At 43.5% G+C, this 11,142-nt stretch overlaps 1 protein-coding gene across 4 annotated transcripts; it reads right to left on the bottom strand.

Annotated features, from left to right (window-relative positions):
- Positions 1-53: 53 nt before the first annotated feature.
- On the bottom strand, positions 54-11,083 carry npl (N-acetylneuraminate pyruvate lyase (dihydrodipicolinate synthase)). 4 transcript variants are annotated; one of them, XM_061826335.1, is made up of 14 exons: positions 10,946-11,083; positions 10,529-10,688; positions 10,127-10,204; positions 9,415-9,488; positions 5,746-5,833; positions 5,356-5,413; positions 3,929-4,004; positions 3,730-3,822; positions 3,125-3,270; positions 3,010-3,056; positions 1,719-1,803; positions 1,324-1,363; positions 1,059-1,216; positions 54-225 (listed from the first exon to the last, which is right to left on the bottom strand). In XM_061826335.1, the coding sequence occupies exons 3-13, from the start codon at positions 10,195-10,197 to the stop codon at positions 1,071-1,073; spliced, it is 924 nt and encodes a 307-aa protein (XP_061682319.1). In that variant the 5' UTR covers positions 10,198-10,204; positions 10,529-10,688; positions 10,946-11,083; the 3' UTR covers positions 54-225; positions 1,059-1,070. The 4 variants fall into 4 exon arrangements, with proteins under 4 accessions (XP_061682319.1, XP_061682321.1, XP_061682318.1 ...); XM_061826337.1 differs by lacking the exon at positions 54-225 and having other exon boundaries at positions 232-1,216; positions 10,515-10,688; XM_061826334.1 differs by lacking the exon at positions 54-225 and having other exon boundaries at positions 232-1,216.
- Between the last annotated feature and the right edge of the window lie 59 nt (positions 11,084-11,142).

Below are 11,142 nucleotides of genomic sequence, written 5' to 3'. Positions count from 1 at the left end.
TACTCTTAAAACCTTCTAATATCGAGAAAATATAATAAATACTAAACGCTACTTTTCATAAAGTACTTTTAGTCACACAAGTAAGCCGAAAGTGGGACACAGTTATGCAAGTGCACAGAATAGTGAGGGCACGATACTTGTACATAGACCTAATTCTGGACATCAAATAAATGATCAATATAAATTTTTCAATTATTCACTTATTTTCATAAGGAGAGTACTATTTGTGTTAAGAGTGAAGCGCAGTAATGTAAACTGTATATAAGTAGGGGAAACATTCCGAGTAGGACGCCAACGTCTACAAGTGCAACTTAGTCGCTCATTTATGTGCTTTAATTGTTTTACTAGTGAGGGCAAAGTGTACTAGTACATGGAGCAAAACCTGCATATCTGTGGTTTTCCATAACCGCTTGTTTCCCGTTAAAAAATGTGCATCTAAAAAAAAAAAAAAAATGTCATCAAGGGAAAGCAACGCGACGGCACGGTGGAGGCTCGGCTGCTAATGCGTTGGCCTCACAGTTCTGAGGTCCCGGGTTCAACCCCGGCCCTGTCAGTGTGGAATTTTCATGTTCTCCCCGTTCCTGCGGGCACTCCGGTTTCCTCCGACATTCCAAAAACACGCAACATTAAATTGGACACTCGAAATTGCCCCAAGGTGCGATTGTGAGTGCGGCTGTTTGTCTACATGTGCCCTGTGATTGACTGGCGACCAGTTCAGGGAGTACCCCGCCTGGTGCCTGTTGACAGCTGGGATAGGCTCCAGCATTCCCCGCGACCCTCGTGAGGATAAGCGGCAAGGAAAATGGATGGATGGAAAGCAACGCCGCATGAACCCAAGAAACAGGTTGAGCATTGATGATTTATAAACATCTTGGAAGGGGACAGTAAATAAAAGTAAAGTAACTTTTTCCTTAAGGACTTCTTTGACTTAAGGACACACGATAGACACATTTGTAGGCATAAAATCCCTTGATTCCTACTAAATCAGAGTGTGTACATGTAACAGTAAGATTTCCGCGAGGACGGATACAATAGACGGACGCCGAGCGGGCCGGATTGCAGCGGCGACGTCATTGGACGGGGAAGAGGTGCTGGTACTTCTGCTTGATGGACACGGCGCGCTCTCGAGGACACGGCGTGACGGGGAGGCGAGGGGGCCCCAGCTGCAGGCCCGACACCTCGCACATCAGCTGCTTGTTCACGCCCACGTCGAATCCTGACCAGCGAGGAAATGACCAGATTTGCGTTTGGGATTCACGCAGTCAACAACAATGTAGTGGAATACTGCGAGGAACGCTGTACGGTATTTTGCTTGGCGCTCACCGAGTTTTACAGCGTATCTGATGAGCTCTTGCATCTTGAACTGCTCAAAGAGAAAAATAGGACAAAGAGAAGAGCATTAAAAAAAAATGGAGAGCTATTGCAAGGGTTCTCTATTTTTTTGAACCTCTTACAGATTGGAAAAAAAAAAAAAAGTTTCAGCCGTTAAAAACCACCATCATTTTTTTTCTGTGTCATCCAATGCAGAAATATATCGACGTATAATGTGAAAAATAATAAAAGATCATGCAAAGAACTGCTTTTATAAATTTTACATGCAACAACAGCTCCTTGCAAGTGTTACTTTTTTTTTTTTATTATTTGTACATTTAACAGTTGAAAGTGCATCCGTGACCACGTTGGCTGGTTTGAAATAAAATTTCAAAAGAAAAGTTTACCTGAAGGCTCCTGGCCTGCACAAAGTTGCCGCTGTCAAACTCGGACAGCAGCTTGTTCATGTGACTTCCCAGATAGTTGTACGTGCTGCGGGAAAAAAGGGAAGAAACCGCTGAACGTGGTGGGATGATTCGCTCGAGGAAAATATACAATCCTCACAAAAATTGGATGTATTGGGATTTGGGCTGCAGTTTCACGATGAAGCTAAAACGATAATTTCCAACTGTTCAGTGTTTGAGTACTTTTTACACAACTCACTGACAAGGACCTGAATGGTAAAATTCACATTTTTTTCCCCTCAAAGAATCTTTCCATACTGAAATGAACAGAAATGTCATCAATCTGTCCCCCCCCCAAAAAAAAACCCCACTAAAATATTACATTTTTAGGAACAAAAATAACTTCACCCTATTGTACTTCATAAAAGCAATGATAATTACGTTGAACATCTTGAATTAAACAGTTCATACATCATAAGCTGATGTTTCAATACATTGCACAGTTCTTTGTGATTGCACTCTTTGGCCATCAGAGGCAGTATACACACATGGAAGAAGACGGTCACAACTCCGCTGTAGCCTGCAGTCATGGTAGCGGTTTTTCGCAAAGGGTAAAGAATTTATGCCTGTGAGTATTCGGATACAAGCGGCCGAAATGAGAAATGAGTTTCCTCCGCAGGGTGTCCGGATTCTCCCTTAAAGAACGGGTGAGAAGCACGGTCATCCGGGAGGGGCTCAGTGCCGAGCAGCTGCTCCTCCGCATTGAGAGGAACCAGTTGAGGTGGTTGAGGCATCTGATCCGGATGCCTCCCGGACGCCTCCCTGGTGAGGTGTTCCGGGCACGTCCCACCGGGAAGAGACCCCGGGGACGACCCGGGACACGCCGGAGAGGCTATGTCTCTCGACTGGCCTGGGAACGCCTCGGGATCCCTCCGGAGAAGCAGTAGAAAATGGATGGATGGATGGATGTATTCTTTCATTGTCTACTTGTGTAGCGGCATTGTTTATGTTCAAAAATTCGTTGCTTAAAGGTTTATGACCACGGTTGGGTATTTATTTATTTTTTTTTTATATTTGTCAGGTGTGGTCTTGTGAAGCCTTTTGAGACTCTTTTGTGAGTGAAGCCTACACAATTAAACGGGACTTACCGCCGCGACATCGATGCTAGCAGTTAGTCCGTCTCTAGCGGTTTGCAATGTTTACTAGCAGAAACTTAGCGCACTTTCCCCAAGGTTTAGTTCACCCCACAATATCCCATATTCCAAAGTTGTTTGTGATTGGTGTCGGATCTGACCTGCCAACTGCTCCATTGGCTCCCAACGCGAGGGCTGCCAACAGTTGCTACGTGACAGGAAAACAGAAGGAGTTTAGCGAAAACGGAGGCCAGTGTCGGCGGGAGCGCATCGGACCTCGTCCACGCCGTACAGGACGGAGCGGTGGGGCAGGAGGTGGCTGACGCACTGGCCAAAGTCCATCAGGTCGCTCCCGGAGAATTTGACCCCTCGGAAGGAGGGAATGAGCGTCTCGATGCCTTCCAGCAAGTCGCTTGCTGGCACTACGAAAAGAGAACACGCATTAACAAGACATCCGGAAGAAATATTTGGCTTGTGCTGTTCAGAATTTTGGGGGGGTTTGGTGAAATTTGCTGTAGTCACATAATGCTGACGTTTTGCACTATAGATGTTTTTGTAGGAGTGTTGCAAAAAAAGGCAATAAAAACCCTGTTCCGAAGAGAATTAATCAGTCACATGTGCACACTAAAAGTGTTTAGTGTGTTGTTGTGGCGAGAATGGGGCGTGGCCTAGCGGGTTGCTGTCAGGAAATGTTTTGCCGGCTCGGTTTTGGCCCTTTCCCCAAATCTGCCTGAAAGTTGTAAAACGTTTCCAGAAAGTCCATCTAAGCTGACCTGCAAACTTCATTCTGTATTTTAGGTCCCTCCTGAAACCCGACATCCCAAATGCTCCTTCGGTAGTGTTTAACCGCAAAATGTAAGATTGAATATGACATGACTCACGATTAATGCCCGTGAGAGCAGGAAGGTGGTAATAATAGAAGGGCACAGTCGGCGCCACGCCGGCCACTTCCTTGAGGTACGCCCTCAGCGACTCTAAAGGGAAGAGATGGACGTCTCGGTTCTGGTTTCGTTTTTTCCACATGCAACCGCACCTCCGTGTGGACTTCGATGAGGTTTCTCGGCTCCCAGGGGCGCATACCCGCCGTGCGAGGTTTGAAGAAGGACGGGGCGATGACCGCTATCCCGTCCACCTCGATCTCCACTGCATGGCGAGCCTGAACAAACGATCACAACCACTGAGCATCATTTACAACCTTGTTACATGATATTGTACAACATTTCCCCCGACAATCCATCCATTTTCTTAGCCGCTTATCCTCACAAGGGTCAGAGTGCTGGAGCCCATCACAGCTGTCAACTGCCAGGAGGCGGGGTACACCAGAACTGGTCGCCAGCCAATCGCAGGGCAAATAGAGACAAACAGCCGTGCTCACAATCACACCTAGGGGCAATTTAGAGTGTCCAATTCATGTTGTACGTTTTTGGGATGTCGGAGGGAAACCGGAGTGCCTGGAGCAAACCCGCACAAGCACAGGGAAAACATGCAAACTCTACACAGGCGGGGTCCGGGATTCAACCCGGGACCTCAGAATTGTGAGGCCAACACTTTCCAGCTTATCCACTGTGCCGCGTCCCAATAATCTATTCTCCTCATTTCGTAGTGTTTCACTCGGCTGCACTGCTTTCAGTAAATTTTAAAATTTTTTTTTCATCCAATCAGATTTTCACCTCATGCCAATTTCATCTGCTACAAAAATGTAACATAAGTTCCACATTGAGTTGGCCAAAGCTTCTCCATAAGATCCAATAACATTAGTCATTCCGTGCAGAGGATAAATAATAAACACCAGCGAGTGCCATATTTTACTGAAAATTGCTCATTATTTTTGTCATGTTACCTGAGAAATATGAATTGTGAACTGCTCCAGACAATATACGTGACAGTTCCATGCTGTTCTATTACATTTTTATATAAAATTGAAGGTTTCTATCACTCCAACGCGATCGTGTCGGTTCTCAGAGTTGAATTGAGACGAGTACCGTAATTCCGGCCTCTAGAACGCACCTGGTTATAAACCTCACCCAGTACATTTGTAAAGGAAATACCATTTGGTACATACATACGCCGCAGCTGTGTAAAAGCTGCAAGTGCCCACATTGAAACCCACATTGAAACGCGAGATAGTTACAAAAAAAAAATGTTACACAGAGAGTTTAATGCTAGCACCGCGCTAATGCTAAGGCTAGCGCCACACTAACAGGGCCGGTTAAAAAAAAAACAAAAAAAAACGGTAAAAATCACTGAGACACGGCAGTAACACGCTAACACAGCGCTAAGAGGGCGGGACCGGTAAAAGTCCCTTCCTCTGCACATATATTCCACCGGTCTCACTCTTACCATTTTCACTCCAGTGCCCCCTTGCGGCCGTTAGGGAAAAAAATGCACAATTAGCCGCATCACCGCATAAACCGCAGGGTTGAAAGCGTGTGGAAAAAAAAAAGTCACGGCGTTCGGGTTAGATGCGTTTATTTCAGATGCGCAGAACACTGATAAGAGGAACTCACCAGTTCTTGGGAATCTTTGAGACTGGTGCAGCCAACGTGCACAATCACTTGCTCCATTCTGTACGAAAAAACATTTTACACAGAAACCACAATTAAGGACGCACGAGGTGGCAGTGTTATGATATGCATTTCCTATTTAATGCAGTGTGTCAATTAATTTGTGAAATTAATGTGGAAATTGGTGAAATTGGGCTTGGTGGCACAAAACGTTATGCTTGACAAATTCTACCTAGCAACAAGTAGCTGGGTAAATGTGTATCGTGCCCAAGAAAAATGATTTACAGCAATCGTGCTGATCTGCCCAATACTTTTCCTTGATTGACTAATGACAAATGTACTTCATAATTTCTTGGTCACTTCCGAACTCCTGCGTCCACTTCCGAGACTTACTTTCCCTTGGCTTTCCGACACCAGTCCGCCGCTAGTAACTTCCTCTCGGCGACACTGAGAGACATTCCCTCACCGGTGGTGCCGTTCACTGTGAGCAAGTAGGGTCAGGTTGCCATCATTTTTCTTTTATAGACTAACGCGGGATTCCGAGCGCACATCTCGACCAGGTAAAAAAAAAAAAAAAAAATTACCGGGCTAGCTAGACAGACGGAAGCAAAGATTGGGGTCAACGGGTACAGGAAACGTGGGAAACCCAATCCAAACTCAAATGATGCTGACCACTTGGGGACTCCTCAAGAACAATTAGGAGTCAAGCGCATTTGGTTGGGCACTAACAAGCTACATTAAATGGAAATTTATGGATCAAAAGCACCGTAATTTCCAGACCACAAGTCGCCACTTTTGTCAACGCTGTCAACCCTGCGTCTTATACAATGATGCGGCTAATTTGTGCATTTTTTTTCTAACGGCCGCTAGCGGCGCTCGAGCGGAAAAGGTAAGAGTGAGACAGAATCGAAATTTATGGATCAAAAGCACCGTAATTTCCAGACTACAAGTCGCCACTTTTGTCAACGCTGTCAACCCTGCGTCTTATACAATGATGCGGCTAATTTGTGCATTTTTTTTCTAACGGCCGCTAGCGGCGCTCGAGCGGAAAAGGTAAGAGTGAGACAGAATCGAAATTTTTGGATCAAAAGTACCGTAATTTCCAGACTACAAGCTGCGACTTTTGTCAAGGCTGCCAACCCTGCGTCTTATACAATGATGCGGCTAATTTGTGCATTTTTTTTCTAACGGCCGCTAGCGGCGCTCGAGCGGAAAAGGTAAGAGTGAGACAGAATCGAAATTTTTGGATCAAAAGTACCGTAATTTCCAGACTACAAGCCGCGACTTTTGTCACACGCTTTCAACCCTGCGTCTTATACAGTGGTGCAGCTAATTTGTGCATTTCTTTTCTAACGGCCGCTAGCGGCGCTCGAGCGGAAAAGGTAAGAGTGAGACAGGTGGAATATATGTGCCGAGGAAGACGCAAGTTTACCGTATTTTCCGCACTATAAACCGCACCTAAAAGCCTTTCATTTTCAAAAAGCCAACGGTGCGCGTTATTCTTGGGTTGCAATCACGTGATAATGGCCGCCATTTCGACAGACGACCTAGGCGTTGTAGACGACATCACCACGGCAACGTCCACAGACAACATGTAAGCGGCGAGCGGCGGATGTTTTCTGCGTACTTTAATTCACTCGATGATGTCTTCAAAGCTAGATATGTACCGGAGATCAAACTATATTGATCTGTATAGTCTCCACAACGAAGTACTTTTGAAGGATTTGAAAGACTTCCCTGAAGTAGGATATCCGGACACTAGAAATACACGTTTACCGCTTACAAAATGATCAGAACTGACTTTCAAATAACCATTTTCCTTGTGTAACTCGAGCTTCGTTCAGATCTGCACGTCGCATATTTGCAAGCCACTTTTGTTGCCGTTTTTTTCGATAACTCACTAACTAATCTTTGGAACACGGAAAAATTGCTTCCCAATGTCTCCGTTTCCGTGATTTCCACATCCGTAGATGCAACAAAAATCTGGTATGATGACGATGGACAGTCTGCAACAATGGCGGTCAAGTACCCGGATGAACAAGCGTGAGATCACGTGCAACCCAGCCATAATCCGGTGCGCCTTATATATGGATAAATATTGATCCTTTAGTGAAGCTCCATCTAATGGATGCATAACGTAACCCCAGCCTCTACTGTAGCATCTATTCTATGCGCCTTATATACGAAAAAACGTTCTATAATAGGCCAGTCGGTGACGGTGCGCCTTATAATGTGGTGCGCCTTATAATGCGGAAAATATGGTAAATTCGAGCATTGTGCATGAATAAAATCAGCATGAACAGACCCTCGTCATGGAAAATGCGAGAAGAAATGCAGCTTCCAGAGGGAATAAAAACAGGTGGTCTGAACCGTGTTGCTGCTGTGGTACTGCCGTGTCTCAGTGACTTTTACCGGTAAGTTTTTTTTTTACCCAGCCCTAATAGTGCTGTGTTACTACCACATCACTGGCACTGTTTGGAAACAAAAGCGAAGGTATATTATTAAAACTTTAAAAACTCTTTCTTTGTACCGTCTTTCTTTGTAAATATCTTGTGCTTCAATGTGGGCACATGCGGCTTATATACAGGTGCGGCTTATGTATGTACAAAATGGTTTTTCCTTTGAAAATGTACCGGGTGAGGCTTATAATCAGGTGCGGCTTATCGTCCGGAAATGACGGTACTTGTCAGAATAGTTTTAATGTGACATCCATTTCACTTTTACTTTCGTTGTTTTAAGGAGGGTTGCAGCTTTTCCCTCATTCCAGGCATTAATTGTTCCTGGTGCAAGCTGTTGTTGTTCCTCAGAGGAACTCGTGTCACATGACTCTGTGGCCTCAGTTCCTCATTCACGCAGAAATCTATATTACCTTCAAGTGAAGATAAGCGGTAGAGAAAGTGGATGGCTGGACTGTGTACAACAAGTGTCATCCGTGTCTGCATTTCAGCCTACAACAACTTCGCGCAGAACTCGTCTGCGTTTGCAAAATGTAACGCTCTCTTAAAGGGAAGATGAAGGCGTAAATTGGCAGAAATCAAAACTGTTTCTGAGACGGATGTCTGCGGCGGTAATAAATGGAGGCAAATCGACATGAAAGTGCAATATAATCAAACAATTCTCGTGTTTTTCTAAAGTAACTGCACTCGTACTTGAGTAGAATTTTTGGCAACCGTACCCGCGCCTTCAGTCAACAGAGTACGCCGCACTAATGAAGAACAACACCAATAAACCTGATTCTGAACATCCATCAATCCATTTTCTTTGCCACTTATCCTCACGAGGGTTAGGCTTTACCAGCTGAACCACCGTGCCATCTGATTCTGAACAAAGTAACTAAAATGTCAGATGTTTATAGTGAGATTTTTGGGGGATTTTTTTTTTTTTAACATCATTTAAGGGCATAATTAAACAAGTATTTACCCAAGATTTTATTTTTTTAATCCTCAGCTTCTGTACATTTTATTTTTAGAATAGAATTTCGTCATTGCCGTGTGAAGAATTTTAAACATCCAAGTGAATTTATTTGTCGTTGCACCTTATTCCTGTGCTTGCACTCGGTTGTGAATTTTTTAAAACTCCAAATAATAATCCAGATTATACCTTTACACTAATTGCGTCGTATATTGGTTTGTTGTTGTTTTTTTTTTCCCCCCCATCGGTAGGCCAAGATGATATTCAATAACCCACTGAGTGCTTTATCACCTGGAATCTTGTTTATTTACGTCAACCCCGGTCCAGTCTGCCGTGAGTTTATAGTTAGTATATCAATTTCAAAAACAAAAACATTAGTGGGAGAAATGGAGCTTCTCAAACTCTAATCCTGCACACCGTGATATTGTGTTTTTGTTTAGTATTGACAGTTTGTATGATTGAGAAATGATTGTGGTGGTTATCAGGATTTGGATTAAATTGGGTGAACCTTCACTGAAGGCCCGGGTACCAATTGCACAAGGGGTTCCACTTAATGCGGTTAGCATAGGTACGATACGGAGATGGATCGAGACCGGAACAAGCACACGCACCAGACAGTATTGAAAGGTAAGCATCCACGTGTCCACTTACCAAAAATTTTATTTACACCTTGCTTCTCTGTCAAGTAGTCAATATAAGGTCCAATCTCTGCTAAGTTGACTTCACTGTTATGGGAAAACACATGCAGCCCTCCACATTTGGGAAAAGTAACATCTACAAGATGGAGCTAATTTGCCGATACAAGCGGGTGACAAGTCGCCAGGGTCGCCGCATCTCCGAATTGGGGTGACAGCGCAGCACATTGAGATGCGCTGGCAAACGACTTTCACAATCACAAGACCAATTTCTTGCTTAGTCTGCAGATGGGAGTGCGGACGTCGTCTTTTTAAATGAGCATATTCAGCTTCCCCCCCCCTCCCCCCCGCTGTTTTTTTTTTTTTGTCACTCGCCTGTATCTTACCATGTTATAAACAGGCTGTCCCAATAGTCCCGACGGTATACGCTTCCCTTTTTTTCCCCCAATTTCATTTCAGGCATCATTTGGGTCTAAGTACTTTTAATGTAGCGATATTTCTTTGTGAAACGTGAATATGCCAACAAAGTACAGGTGAAATGTTAACTTTCCAACAAAGAAAAACATGAAGGGATGTCAATTAGCAATAAAGACGATACGTGGGTTATTTGTATTCATATTACGTGGGTTCGGCTTTTTGGGACACCCTGGATATTTGAAATAGTGTAATAATAAAAAAGAAGTACAAAGTAACTTTTTGCTTAAAATGAAAAAAAAAAAGTTACATACCCTTGAGATGTGAATGGAGTGAACGTGGCCGCAATTAGGCCCGTCAATGTCTTCTCTGCAGATTGAGACATAGCTGGACTGGTCCACGTTAATATGCAAAAAAAAAAAATAATAATAACAATAATATTCACAAAAATATAATACAGTTTAAAATATGCAGATGAAATAATTGGGGGTGGAGCTGCATTTTTGTGATATTTTTGTTTTACGAAATAGATTTCAGGACACATTTTAGTCTTAAAAGTAATTGCATGTGCTATAATACTACAATACTACAATTAAAACTATTTCCATCCAGGTAAAATTGAAAGTAATGCAGAAGTGTAGTGTATAATCCTGCGAGGCCATCAAAGAATGCAAAACATAAAATCCTCCGAGTGCCACTTACTAGTTACTGCCTACCTGTTCCAACTCGTTCCTTCTCCTGCAAGTGTGAGTCAAGTACTGTGCATGCAATGGACTTTAGGGGAGAGCGGCAAGGGATTTTTATACCATGTTTCATGGGTCAGCTCCAGATTTGTTCATGTGACCTGTCACGTGAACGGTTCTGTGAGCGCAAAGCCTTTTGGGAAATAAAGTTTTGACTTTGAAAACCTGAAGCGATACACACAAACACCATGCAGACATCCACTATAATCCAACTATGAATATAGTAAAAATAAATGGAAGTTTTATTTACTAGAGGTTTTCCTTATTAAAAATGTGCAAAACATCAACTTTAGGATTAGCGGCATTCGAGTTTTACAAGAAATAGATAACGAAAACTACAACAATGGGAAATAGTTAGAGAACTGACTGGACGTTTGGCTTACATTTTACCTTTCTATGTGTCTGGTCCCTAATTTAACGGGGACCGCACACACCAAGACAGACGTAGACAGATCAAAACAACAAGCAACACCAAAACAAGAAAAACACGATTGTGAAGAAGATTGCTGTGCGTTTTTCCGATTATTTTAGGGTGATAGTAAAGGTAGCATTGCGTATACAATAAGGTGACCTGAATTTAGACTGAC

This window comes from Syngnathoides biaculeatus, chromosome 7 (assembly GCF_019802595.1).
Source record: "Syngnathoides biaculeatus isolate LvHL_M chromosome 7, ASM1980259v1, whole genome shotgun sequence".
NCBI lineage: Eukaryota > Metazoa > Chordata > Actinopteri > Syngnathiformes > Syngnathidae > Syngnathoides > Syngnathoides biaculeatus.
This window is presented reverse-complemented; position numbering and strand designations above follow the sequence as displayed.